This window comes from Nuphar pumila, chromosome 8 (assembly GCF_984573655.1).
Source record: "Nuphar pumila chromosome 8, dmNupPumi1.hap1.1, whole genome shotgun sequence".
Classification (NCBI taxonomy): domain Eukaryota; kingdom Viridiplantae; phylum Streptophyta; class Magnoliopsida; order Nymphaeales; family Nymphaeaceae; genus Nuphar; species Nuphar pumila.
This window is the reverse complement of record NC_143256.1, coordinates 126,901,267-126,915,619: the sequence shown is the minus strand read 5'-3', so window position 1 is coordinate 126,915,619 and position 14,353 is coordinate 126,901,267. Positions and strand designations below refer to the sequence as shown.

At 42.5% G+C, this 14,353-nt stretch overlaps 1 protein-coding gene across 2 annotated transcripts; it reads right to left on the bottom strand.

Moving 5' to 3' along the window:
* Window positions 1–2,111: 2,111 nt before the first annotated feature.
* Window positions 2,112–13,935, bottom strand: LOC149830689 (2-oxoisovalerate dehydrogenase subunit beta 1, mitochondrial-like). 2 transcript variants are annotated; one of them, XM_090015902.1, is made up of 7 exons: window positions 13,882–13,935; window positions 12,902–13,112; window positions 12,514–12,549; window positions 11,687–11,784; window positions 3,614–3,682; window positions 3,458–3,544; window positions 2,112–2,134 (listed from the first exon to the last, which is right to left on the bottom strand). In XM_090015902.1, the coding sequence occupies exons 4-7, from the start codon at window positions 11,771–11,773 to the stop codon at window positions 2,129–2,131; spliced, it is 249 nt and encodes an 82-aa protein (XP_089872028.1). In that variant the 5' UTR covers window positions 11,774–11,784; window positions 12,514–12,549; window positions 12,902–13,112; window positions 13,882–13,935; the 3' UTR covers window positions 2,112–2,128. The 2 variants fall into 2 exon arrangements, 1 of the variants encoding a protein (XP_089872028.1); XR_016433695.1 differs by lacking the exons at window positions 2,112–2,134; window positions 11,687–11,784; window positions 12,514–12,549; window positions 12,902–13,112; window positions 13,882–13,935 and adding exons at window positions 2,453–2,804; window positions 11,350–11,537.
* Window positions 13,936–14,353: the final 418 nt, after the last annotated feature.

Below are 14,353 nucleotides of genomic sequence, written 5' to 3'. Positions count from 1 at the left end.
TGAGTTCTTTTTTTCAAATAGCAATTGGACTTTTTATTTTGTTTTGGTAAATGAGATGAATGCAACATTAACTTATGTGTTTTTATTTTTCATCAACATTAAATATGATTGATGATTACACTTGCTTGATTTTAATTAAAAACTTAGAATTTAGGATTTCTTTCAATTATCATATATATATATATATATATATATATATATATATATATATATATATATACACGTGAATGATGTTTGTTTAGGATTTGAGTTTTTGTCTAGTTTTTATTTTTTAAATAACATGAACCACTAGTCTTTCATTAGGTTTTAGGGATTTTTGTGTTTTTTTTAATTAGCATTTAGGTTTTTTTGTGTTTTTACATTTCAATTAACATTAAACTTCATTCCACGTGCTTGATTTTAGTTATTAACTTAGAATATTTAGGTTTTTTAATTATTATACATATGAACGATGTTTGTCAAGATTTATGAGTTAGGATTTAGGTTTTATATTTAGTTTTTTTTAAATAGCATGAATACTTAATGAAGTTTTAGGTTTTTTTGTGTTGTTTTTTTCTATTAACATTTTGGTGTTTGATATCAATGAAATCGTTTGCATAACGTCAAGGACTGCAAAAAGTATAAAAGTAATAACGCTACCACACTTGGCTATATATCATATAGTAATAACGCTACGTAAAGAACTTTCTAGAATGCAACTTTTAGCTCACGTCATACTCAATTCGATTACCACAACTACAAATACATATATTATTTACAGCCTTGGTTGTCATAGGGGTGAACCTCTCTTACCATTGTGAGAGAGATACCATCGTTTTCGTCTCTATAGTCGTAGGTGATAACCTGTTTTTGATATTTACTAGGAGAAACCACCCCATGGTCAGAGCTTATTAGAACGTCCAACAGCTTGCTTCAGAAACACAAAATTATACACTTCCAAAGCTTTTGTAGATTCATGGCTCACAAAGAAGGGGAAGCTTTCTTTTCTGAGTACGAAGTCAAACTTCCTTGATTAATGTGTTTTTCTTGTTAGAAGACCATCAATTTTTAAAATTGTTTTTCCTGGTAACACACCTGATGGGTATTTTTTGCTAAAGGGTTGAAAGTATAATCCATGTATTAACTACTGTTTTCATGTCCCATTTTACTTGCTTACATTTCCACTTCCTACTCACTTCCCCTTGTGAGTCTTACATTCTCCAGACATGACACATTCTTAAATAGTTTGATCTTGCCTTCACTCCCATGTGTACTATTTTCCACACCCACTTATTACTTTAGCAACTATGACTAGACCATATTATAAGAACTGAGACGGATATTGATGACTAAATATGGTGTACAGAGCTCATGTTAAGATCGGAGTGTTTCACATCTGTTGAAGAGAGGTGTTTATCCCTAATCATGTTCATGCATAGCTATCAGCATACATTAAGAGAAGGGAAACTGAAACAGGAAATTGCTAAAGGGCGTGGTGTTCGCGGGCGAGTGTGTGTGCACGTCTTTGGGAATGATCACGACATTTTACTGTTTAAATAGGTTCTGGTTTGCAGAAATAATATCGTGACATTTTCAAAAATCTTGACTACATAGATACATACATACACATGTACATACATGTATGTGTGTGTGTGTGGTTGTGCATGTTATATTATCATGGAGATCAGTAGACATGGAGAACTACCGTGTTAAACAACTATAACCAAGCAAACAGGCCACAGTTTCTGTACCAGAATTATCAAAAGCGCCTAGCCTATTGGGGAAGCGCACTTCCCCGAAGCACGTTTCAGAAGCGCGAAACGTCGCGCTGGGAAGCACCAAGTTTTTTTGGGAAGCACGCACTTTCCCCACGCTTCTCCCGCGCTTTCCCCCTTTTTCATTTTTTTTTGTATTTTTATTTTTTTTTCTCTTATTTTGCTTCTCCCTTGCTTCCTAGGTCGCTTCCGGTTCGCTTCCTAGGTCGCTTCCGAGACGATTCCTGATTCGCATTTAAGTCATCCCTCGCTTCCCGTATCGCTTCCCTTCCCGCTTCCTAAAATTTTGAAAGTCCCTCGCTTCCCGCTTCTTCGACTGGCAACCATGTTCTCTACTCAAATTAGCACTTTTTGCCCACTTGAGTGACTGACAGTTAAAACTGTACTCAAACCAGCAAATTAATAGTTACATGAGAATAGAACACTAGCTCACAAGCTTATTTGTTGAAGGCAGCAGCAATTTGAAACTGAAGATACGTGTTTTGCTCATGAATTGTGGTTTTCACAAAGCAGTAGGGGAAAGCAGGTCTATTACCAGGAGTACTCTGGTCATTTTCTTTAAATAGATCAGCATTTTGGGAAACATCCAAAACACTGAAGTCAATTTTTTCCCTCAACAATCAATCAGTGAGAAGGGACAACAAGATTCAGTACAGACTCTAAGCCAGCAAAAACAAGACCAGAAATACGGGTGAATATGACTGAAAATTTACTCTCATAAAGATACTACAATATATGAGAAGATTCAGAAATAAATCTTGTGTTTACTCTTAAGAAGCAGAGTTCAACAATTGAAGCAGAAATTTCTGCACCAAATCCTCCAGTCAAGGGTGCTTCATGACTGACCTGTGGTACATGTTAGGGACTCCTCCAGAGGATCAAAGAAAGTATAGCATAAAAGTTATATCATTCCAAAAAGATTAATACTCACAAATAGCCTTCCAGTCTTTCTGACAGATGCTTCCACTGTTTCCTTGTCCCAAGGAATCAATGTTCTCATATCTATCAGCTCACAAGAAATGCCATCATGAAAAAACTTCCATGTGTTACCTTTACATGGGTAACCAACAATGAAAATATGATTCCAGGCAATGAAATGAAAAGGAAAGAAGACTCTTCAAAGCTTTCACTTTCCACAATATATGCAATAATTTATATTGTTAATAACCAAACTCGTGTCTGCTAATCTATTTAGAGCTGAATTTAGTTGCCATGCTTATGGTGGATTGGTTCAGAACATGAAAACACCATATGATGAATTCTACCGCCTTTTAGTAGTTGGTTATGTGTTCTGCTTATATATGTGTTACTGAGATGATAAATTTAACCAAGCAAATGTTCCTGAGAAATGAACATGTATAATTGTTTTTACACTTTTCAACCTTATGGTACGACATCTATTTTTGACTCGATCTTGTTTACTGGCATAACACATAAGGACTTGTCTACACCACAGTTTAAAACCATAATCCTTCTAGCTGCTCAAAAAGGACCAAAGTTTGGTAAGCTTCAGATCAACTCTGCACTAAACGAGTTGCTTAGCTGAACCAAGATAATTTAAATCACATTTAGATGTCCATGGAATAGGACAAGGTCATTTTTGAATGACAATAATTGGAGCCAACTTCTTAGTACGTTCTAATATATGCTTTCTAGTAGCAGGGGAGAAAAGGACATATTCAATAATATGTCCAGCAACTAACCTTTGCAGCATCAGTACATGCTTGTTCCATAACCGAGAGCTGTGATCCCCAGCCCACAAGAGTAATGCCACTCCCTTCACGGATTACCTGGGAATTTCAAAATATAAACATTCAGCTCCAAAGTTCTAAGACAGCTGATGCAGGGAAATTCCTTACCTCTGCTTGTGAAAGGGGAAGCATGTAATCCTCCTGAGGGACTTCTTCAACTGCCAATCTGTAAAGCCACTGAATGATGGCATGCAAGAGAAGATTAGAAAAGCAAGCAGCTAGGCATTTATTATGTTGCTTATGCAATTGCTGAGAAATCATACCATGATAAGAGTGAAACTCTCAAACATTTAGATCATCAAAGCAAGCAACATCAGGTGGTTTCGAGGCTAATACACATCGGTATGGGTGCAAGTACAGGAAATAACATGGATAAGATATAAAATTTTCTAGAAAGATGCACAAGGGTGTGGCTACTGGCTACATATATAAGCACAGAGATGCACATCCAAAGCCACATGATTATGCTATATCTTACAAAATCCTTTCCATATAAAGTTATAGACTGTCTGATGCAGTGAGGAAGCAGACACCTTCACTTAAAGGTTACCGACGCTGCTACTCTTTGAAACAGGGAGGGAACCGATGCTGTCACGCGATGGGTTGACGTGATGCTGGTCTTCCAACACACAGTCAGTCGTGCAGCCACGAGTATTCAAAGGAAACGTGAAACCAGAAAATCGGATCAATCGATCCGATCGATATTTTATTATGAGATCGGTAAGACTACAATGACTATGACAGGTAACGGGCAAAAACGAAACTTGCGACTGGAATGAATAGCAAAACAAAGTGAAGACGAGGAAATGAAAAAAATAAAAACTGCAGGAAAAACCAAATTAGCAAAGAAGGCTGTTGAAACTCCAAAACTGCTGCACGCAACCCTAGGGGAGGGTTTTTAAAGACTGTTGGTGGACCCGGGTCCGGTCTGGGACCCGAGTCGTTTTCAAGTTGCTGCTGGGCCTGTGCTCGTCTGGAATAGGTACGCAGGGGTACATCATCCCTGTGTCTTGGTGCCATGATCTGGATCGGATCCACTACTTGGGTCCGATCCTCGATCCCATTGGGCAGGTCCGGTCCCCTCCCTGGGTCAGGCGGTATGGATCTGGGTCGATCCTGCTCTGCATCATTCTCCCCTGGTTGGGAAGAAGTCAGCTCTGACGACTTGTTGTCTCCACAGTAAGCATATAGATCAGATACATTGAAGATAGGCGAAATATGCCAATCTTTAGGCAGTTCAAGGAGGTAGGCATTCAGACTCAATCGCCGAAGAATCTTGAAAGGACCATACTTCTTAGGACTCAATTTACCATAAGTATCCACTAGAAAATGCTCAGGACGCAGGTAAACCCATACTAACTGACCAACTTAGAACTGGACATCTCGACGACCTTGGTCTACGAAAGCTTCGTAAGTCTCAGCAAGTTTGGCTCGGACCTATCTGTGGATATCACGCATGTACTCAACGGCATCAAATGCGTCAGGGGCTGGGTCCGGAAGACTAGACACAGGTGCTAGATCTACTACATGGGTTGGTGACTGCCCGTATACTACTTGAAAATGAGACTTGCCCGTGGAACGGTTGATGAAACTGTTATATGCGAACTCGGCCTGCGGCAAGACTAGGTCTCATGTTTTGACATTCTCCCCAACTAGACTCCTTAGCAAGTTCCCTAGGGTGCAGTTCACGACTTTGGTTTGGCCATCGGTTTGTGGGTGGTATACACTGGTGAAGTGGAACTTGGTTTTCAATAAGACCCATAACGATTTCCAAAAATGACTCATAAAGCGTGTGTCACGATCTGAGGTGATCGTGTGGGGCAATCCATGAAAGCGGGCCACGTCTTTGAAGTAGTAAGAGGCTACTAACGAGGCGTCGGTGGTTCGCTTACACGGGACAAAGATATCCATCTTGGAAAATCGGTTAACCACAACTAAGATGGAATTAAAACGATGCGAGGTTCTGGGAAGACCCACAATAAAATCCATTGACACATGTTCCCAAGGCCACTCAGGGATAGGCAACGGAGTATATAAACCACTATTCAGACGTTGACCCTTGGACACTTGACACACTCGACAACTTTGAACAAACTTGACAACATCTTTGCGCATTTTGGGCCAAAAGTATCATTCATCTAACAATGCGAATGTCTTATCATGTTCAAAATGCCCAGCTAGTCCCCCTCCATGTAACTCGAAAATCAATTGGAGTCTAAGAGAAAATGCAGGCACACATAACTTATTACCTCGAAAAAGGTAATTGTTATGTATACTAAATCGTGGGTCAGCTATGTTATTAGGGGAGAGGCACACTTCCCAGACTTGTTGGAAATCAGGGTCCGTCAGGTACAGCTTCTTGCACTGCTCGAACCCAATGACCTGCACTGACATAGTCACCAAAAGGCTATTCTTCCTACTAAGTGCGTCAGCTACCTTGTTTATAGTACCTGATTGATGACGAATAGTGAATATGTACTCTTGCAAGAAACTGACCCACTTGGCATGACAAGCACTCAACTTCTTTTGACTATTCAAATACTTTAATGCCTCATGATCCGTGTACAAGATGAACTCCTTATATTGAGGTAATGCCTCCAATAACGAAGGGCTTGTACCACGGCATAAAACTCGATGTCATAAGTGGAGTACTGGCACCTGGCTTGAGTCAACTTTTCACTAAAGAAAGCAATGGGTCTGCGGTTCTGACTCAAGACTGCACCAATTCCCATTTTAGAGGCATCACACTCAACCTCAAAGACTGCGCTAAAATCAGGAAGGGCTAAGACGGAGGCACTAGTCATTTTCTCTTTGATGAGCGTGAAGGCCTTTCCCACGGCAGACGTCCAATGGAAACTAGTCCCCTTTAGGCACTCTGTGATAGGGGTCATGAGGGTGCTGAAGTTTCTCATAAAACGACGGTAGAAAGTGGCTAACCCATGGAAACTCTGGATCTCTCCTATAGTCTTTAGGGTAGGTCAATCTACAATCACACGGACTTTGGCAGGATCTGCCTTAACTCCATCAGACGACACAATAAAACCCAAAAATACGACACTTGACATCATAAACTCACACTTCTTGTCATTGACATACAACTTTTCCTTCCTTGAAATCTCTAAGACCTGACACAAATGACTCAAATGATCAGACAAAGACGAGCTATAAATCAAAATATCATCAAAATACACAACGACAAACTTCCCAATACAAGGACGCAACACTTGGGTCATCATATTCATGAAAGTACTCGGGGCATTTGATAACCCAAATGGCATGACTACCACTCATACAATCTATCACGTATCTTGAATGTCGTCTTCCACTCATCCCCCTCCCGGATACGGATTTGGTGGTAGCCACTTTTTAAATCAATTTTGCATAAAATAGAGGCACCAACCAACATATCGAACATATCATCCAAACGAGGAATGGAAAAACGGTATTTGACAGTGATGTGATTGATCGCTCTAGTGTCGACACACATGCACATGGATCCATCTTTCTTAAGAGTGAGCAGGGCGGGCACTGCGCAAGGGCTCACACTCTCACGAATAAAACCCTTTTGCAGCAACTCTTGAATCTGCCTCAACAACTCAGCATGCTTGGATGGGTTCATGCGATACGCGGAGAGGTTAGGTAAACTCGACCCCGGGACAAAATCGATGGCATGCTGTACCACCCTCATCGAAGGTAAACTATCGAGAAGGTCGTCTGGCATAATATCGCGAAACTCCTCAATAAGGGGCGCGATGTCCTTGGGAACGGGCAACAACGTACTCATAGTCAGCTTAGCCACCAGGGCATAACAATAACCATCCTCCTTGCAATGGCTCAAGAAAGTCCGGTATGATAGGCCCGCAAGCCGAGGAACTCGCTCAGGCTTATCCACAGTGGAAAAATCAGTCTCCTTGATAGGGAGAAGGATTATTTTATAACCCTTAAAAATAAATGAATATGTGTTTCTACGGCCATCATGAATGGTCTTGCGATCAAACTGCCAAGGACGTCCCAAAAGAATGTGACATGCATTCATAGGGGCTACATCACACCACACCTCATCGTGGTAATGCTCCCTCATGGTAAACCGAACTAGACAACGTTGGGTGATAGGAACCTCGTTTTCTCTTTTGAACCATGCCATCTTGTATGGTTGGGACAATTTTTTCATTTTCAGGTTCAAGGTGGACACGACACTCTCGGACACCATATTCTCGCACGCCCTAGTATCAATTATAACATCACATGCCATGCCCCTCGTAGTTGCACCGGGTTCTAAAAATGTTATTCTGCAACCATTTTGCAGGGGTCGACTCTCGAGGTGCGGTCCAAACATGATGGATAGATAACAAATTTTTGACGTTTTCGTCGAACTCTACGACTTCCCTCTCGTCATCCTCTCTAACCAACGACTCACCCTTACTCTCACTATCAGACGCTGACTCAACAATACCCTCGACGAAATGGGCATTTTTGCTCACGGTGGGGCACTTGAACGCGACATGTCCCAACTCCTGACACCTAAAACAACGGATGGTGGACTCACTAGGCTTGGCCTTGGATCTAGTATAGTATGCGGGTTCAGACTGGTCAGGTTTGCTAGGCTCTACTCGAGGGGTGGACTTTAAGTCTTCCTTCCTAGGAGAGCTCGCTCCCCTGGTTGGGAAACTCGACTTGGGTCGACTGGTCTGATCACTGCGGGAAACTCTATAATCTTGCCTCCTTTTCAATTTTTCCTCCACATTCATGGCATAACTACTTGCCTGATCTAATGACTCGACTGTGACACAACTGAAATCGTCAAAAATAGCAGGACAGAGACCATAAATATACCTCGTGACTTGCTGGCGGGTGGTCTCCTTGATCTGCACTCGTAGGGATAGACGATGAAACTCAGTAGTAAACTTCGCCACAGTATGGGTGCCTTGACGCAGGGTCAGGTACTCCTTGTAGGCTCTCTCGGCATGGTCTAACGGCACAAACTTAGACTGCATCAACCTCTGCATCTCCTCCCATGTCTGTATGCGCTCTAGTCTCTGCCGCTTCCTCGACCTCTGTAGCTCAACCCACCATGTCTGCGCTAGGCCCCTCAACCAGGTGGACACTAGAGAGACACGATGGTGCTCAGCTATAGTGTGGTAGTCGAAGAAAAACTGTACGGCATAGGCCCAGTCAAAGAACTGCTCCGCATCGAATCGTCCTGCGAACTCCGGAAGGTCTAGCTTCACCCTGTAGGTGGAGGGGTGCTCTGGTGCTCTCTGTTGACGAGTCTCCACCATTCCTGTAGGATACTCGTTCCAGAAAGCGTCATCACCCAACACTACTTTATCACCATTTTCACGATACTGCTCGCCTGGAGGCTGGTGCTGACGAACTCCCATGATGTGTGGTCAGCGCTCAGGTCACGCCGGTCCCTGCTGAATCTGCATCGGCTACTGGAAACTGCCTCGGTCTGGCTTGCCCGTGAATGGGAACCATCTGCGGTCGGCGTTGAGGCACCGGTATGACAGGGGGTCCTACTAAAGGTGAAAGGGTTGGTCTGGTCTCGGGCTCTTGGTGGGTAGGAACGAGATAATATGGGTTTGGGTTATGGGTTGGGTTAGGGTAGGGGTAGTGACTCGGGTATGGTATTGGGTTATGGATCGAGGATGGGTTAATTGATTGGGTCTGGTATGGGTATTGGGTTTGGTTGGTGTAATACTGGGATGATTCATCCGATTTGATCTGGATCGGGTCAAGTCCTAAACTATTCGTCGGACCCAAGATGGGATGGGTAGGATCACGGATCGAGTTGTGGTGTGAGAAGGCCTGGTTTAAACTCGACCCTTGATCCGTAACAAAATGGGTCTAGTTTTGACCCGGCTCAAATTCAAACTGGAGCTCGGTCCGGGTCCGATATAGGTTTGGGTCGGCATTGGATCCAATTTGGGGCTCAAAAATAGGGGGTTGGGTCTGATTCGGGGTGAACCGCAAACCAAACCCAACTGGGTAGGTTGGGTAAGGGGCTTCGAAACTCGGACCCACTCTCGGGGACCCAAAGGATGGTTCTCGAGACCTGGGCTTGGGTCTCGCTGTCGCAAAGTCCGATCCGAACCCTCTCGGGTTCAGATCCATCCACAAGGGTCCCCCTGCTCCCGCTCGCAGGTTTGCTGCCATACGGCCTCCGCGCACGGGGCCAGGGGGGAAAGCGAGCTTCTTCCCGAGTCGGGCTGATGCACCTGGGTTGGGTCCTGCAGACAGGGACTCGTGGCCAGGGCTGTTGCACAACTGAGAGATGGGGGGGGGGGTCCTGCCGTGATCCCCTGGTTTAACTGGAGGGTACCGGCTGTGTGAGTCACAGTCACTGTCGGATCTGGATGGCGAGGAGGTATCGGATGCAAGTCGGTGGCGCGGACAGACTGAGGATGCATACCACTTTGATGTATCGACTGGCCTGTTTCCGCGTATATGGCATTCGCACGATCCGCTGCGCCGTCAACTAGATCCGCTCCCGGCCTTGGTATTGAATTTGCGTGTTGTTCCACCGTTGACTCAAGGGTGATGATCTGTCCTTCGATTCCATCTAGGCGTTTTGACATACTGGCCACGTCCCTACTGATGCGCAGCATGCTTTCTTGGATCTTGGTCATCATTTCGACCATCAGCAGCATCGGATCCTCGTTGCCGGTTTCTTCCCGCTCTTTTTCACTGCTAGGATCGTTCCTCGCCTCTTGAGCCATGCCGCTGACGAAGGAAGAAGACTGGGCTCTGATACCACTTTGATGCAGTGAGGAAGCCGACACCTTCACGTAAAGGTTACCGACGCTGCCACTCTTTGAAACAGGGAGGGAACCGATGCTGTCACGCGATGGGTTGACGTGATGCTAGTCTTCCAACGCACAGTCAATCGTGCAACCACAAGTATTCAAAGGAAACGTGAAACCAGAAAATCGGATTAATCGATCTAATCGATATTTTATTATGAGATCGGTAAGACTATAATGACTATGACAGGTAACGGGCAAAAACAAAACTTGCGACTGGAATGAATAGCAAAACAAAGTGAAGACAAGAGGAAATGAAAAAATAAAAACTGCAGGAAAAACCAAATTAGCAAAGAAGGCTGCTGAAACTCCAAAACTATTGCACGCAAACCTAGGGGAGGGTTTTTAAAGACTGCTGGTGGACCCGGGTTGCGGGTCCGGTCTGGGACCCGAGTCGTTTTCAAGTTGCTGTTGGGCCTATGTCATCCGGGCCTGTGCTCGTCTGGAATAGGTAGGCAGGGGTACATCATCCCTGCGTCTTGGTGTCGTGATCTGGATCGGATCCACTACTTGGGTCCGATCCTCGATCCCATCGTGCAGGTCCGGTCCCCTCCTTGGGTCAGGCGGTATGGATTTGGGTCGATCCTGCTCTGCATCAATGTCAATCATGAACTGAAAATCTAAAACTTGTCAAAGATATATAGTTAACTAACAATAATGGTCAATAAATATATGTCGTTAACATTGGACACTTTTGATCTTGCTTGTTGACCACAATACTGGATCATAAAATGTATAAAATGAGTTAGTTAATGTCAAAAATCCAAATGGCCTGTACCCAGAAATGCCACCCGCTTTGACATGGTATGACATGGGTATGAGGGCCTGACTGACATACCCATGTGGCACTCTTTTGAGGATAACCATTTTTTTTCTAGAAAATAAACAATTATTAGATAAAAAAATAGGGAAGTCTCCAGAGAACACGAAAACAGGAAGACATAATGCCCTGAACATCAAAGCTCTGTATCAAGGAATGTGATAGCCATAATACCCTGAACATCAAATTGGAAGCAGAAAGGTGCACCAAAACATTGATACCTTTGGCTCAAAAAAGACAACAGGATTTGGGTCACGTATGCATGCTAAAAGCAGTCCTTTTGCCTGCAAAGGACTCCGAGGTATGACCACCTGTAGTTTTGGGAAAGAAGGTAATGGATTCAGGCACACAGGATACGTATACAAAGGAATTCAGGTAAACTGTGTAAAGATATATACAAAGAGAACACTTGTGTATCATAGAAACCGTCAAGACAGTGATCATGTCTTCTATAAGCACATCCTTGTCTAAGATTTATAAATAAAGCCCTCATTGGCAAAACAACAAAAGCATCCCCAGAAAAAAATACAGAAATGAAAATAGAATATATCAGATAACCTTGAGACCTGGAACATGGCAAAAGAATGCCTCTGGTGATTGTGAATGATAATGCACACCATGTCCAACAGCACCATACGGAGACATTATTGTCAAACCTGAGAGATTGATATGAAAAATTTCATCTTTCTATGCATGTTGGAAATTAAATCCAGAATATCACAGAGGAAAAAGGCTCTACTTCCACAATTAAATTGGTTCCCACTCCGATATCTGAATTTGGCTGCTTCATTGACTATTTAAATCACACATAAGAGTTATATCAAATGACTCAAATATACATCTAAACCACTAGGAGAAGATATAACTGCAAAAGTTTCAGTTGCATGATTCTAAGACTCTGTTTCATGTTTCATGTTTCATGCATGTATATCAACAGCTACTTGTGGTAGCTAATGGTATCCAGTAAAAACCCATGAACTTGAATAAGCCCTTGGATTCTGGCACTTTAATAACATTAAAAAAAACATTTTATCCACTTGACCTGGTGCATTGGGTGCAACCACTTTGTTATTTTGATCATTAGTATTTTGTTAGCATTAAAACAAGGGTCAATTCTAGATGATAGCTTGCAATTAGTAAGACAGGTTCCAATGTAATGATAGAAAACATGCCTGATCAAAAGCAGGATAAATGTAATTTTCATCGATGGCACAGTTTCCCTGGTCATAATATAAAGTCCCAATTCACGGATAAAAGTTTCCCTGGTCATAACACATTGCCAACATAATGAATAACTTCTGCAGTAGCTTTCCAAGAATTGAAGGCTATACACAGACAGGCATACATATAATAGAAACAGTTCACGGATAAAAGTAAATCCTCACCATTGCTGCTAGCTCAATGCCAAACCCAACAATACCCTGCATATGAATACATACTATTTTAGTCACAGAAAAAAAGAAAAAATAAATGAACAGATGGATCCTTCATACCCTAACGTATTAGATAAGCCTTTCTGCATACTGCAATGGAATAAGATAGCTGGACAGGTTGGAGTTTACTATCTTAACTAAGGGATCTTGGTTGAAACACCAGTGGGGACAAACCCTATCTTGACTATCAAAAAATGAAAGGATTTTCTGCATATTTCTCAGATATCTAGCGGACTCCATCCGATCCAAAACTACTTCCAACATCTACGTGCCCAATGAGTCAATGTATATAACTGTTAAATAAAATATCATATGCTGGAGTCATGAAATACCTACTCACAAAGTGGCTTATTGAAGACCCTCTGTTTTCCAAATCTATCCACCAATCCCGTGGTACAGCGGAAGACGGCACCAAAGCTTACATCTTCACCAAACATATAGGCACTGGGGAGAAGTCGATGTTCTTTAGAAATAGATTCAAGAAATAATGTTGAACCAGGAGATGATTAATATTCATGGAGATTAAACCACTTCTCACACATTCAGCATCTCTACAAGTTCACAGAAAAGTTTCATTAAGGACATGAAACTCTGTCTGAAGCATCCAAGAGGGCAAAAGATCATGCATATGAAAGAAGGGTAACAAAAAAACAACATACTTCCAGAAATACATAAATTCATGCAGAGTAAGATTATATTTGGTGGTGATTTCTGGACCAAAACTGCAGTTCCAAAAACAAAAAACTGAAAAAAAAAGCTAACTCTAAACCATCACAACCGTCGCCACCAATCTCATTCTCTTTGGCCATATGGTTCCACATACATATATTCTTTAAACTCAAACATAAACAGATATATAACAAACGGTTAGTTGTTTTAGAAATAAGAACACATTTCCACCTTCTAAATCCAATGTACTTAAGTGATCTTATCAAACAAAGCATATCCACCAACAAAAAAAGAGAGGTAAACACAAAGCAGATAATAAGAAATTGGATAAGGAGAAAAAAGGCTGAGGGTAGAAAGGGAGGAATTTCCTCGCGCCTAATGAATGGACATTCTTACATTCAAAAGAAAAGAAGGCAAAAATCAAAACTCCAACATCTAAAATCCATCAATAACCAACTATTACGAATCTAAAACCAATAAATATCCTCATATGCAACGTGTAGCCGGAAGCAAAAGGGAGACAACCCACCATCGAAAAACCATAAAAATACCGAACATGGTGGATCCTAAACGCGTATATTTTGAGAAAAAGAAAAGATGGTTCTAGAAATAAACAAGAAATCATCAAGCAGGGGAGAAGAGAAGGCGTACCGAGGGTCGGTGTCGAGTGCTATGTGAAGCGCATCGTTGATGGCAGAGAAGAGGTTCATGGGCACCGTGGTCGTGGATCCCATCATATGATATATGATGGAAGTCTTCGTTTGTCAGATCCTAGCCGTTCAACCAACGGGTGGCATTTGGTTCACGTCCTATCCCTGAATGTGGACTCATCGTAGCCGTAGATGCATCTATCAAACGGCTAAGACCAAAGGCATCATGTCGTATGCTGGGAATTGGTTTCCATTTAAAAAGCCAGAAATTACACATGTTTCGGTCAAATGGCCGAAGTACCACAGCGTTTTTTGCGTGGAGAAAAGGTGACAAGGAGTTTGTACTTACAAGTAAAGCCTTCATTGGGAGGCGCTGTATGTTCGAGATCAGTTTGGCTCAACTCAGCTCCGCAGCTTGGTTCAAGCTCTGCACGGGGCTCGAGCAAGCGTGAGTTAGGCTCGACTCAACTCTA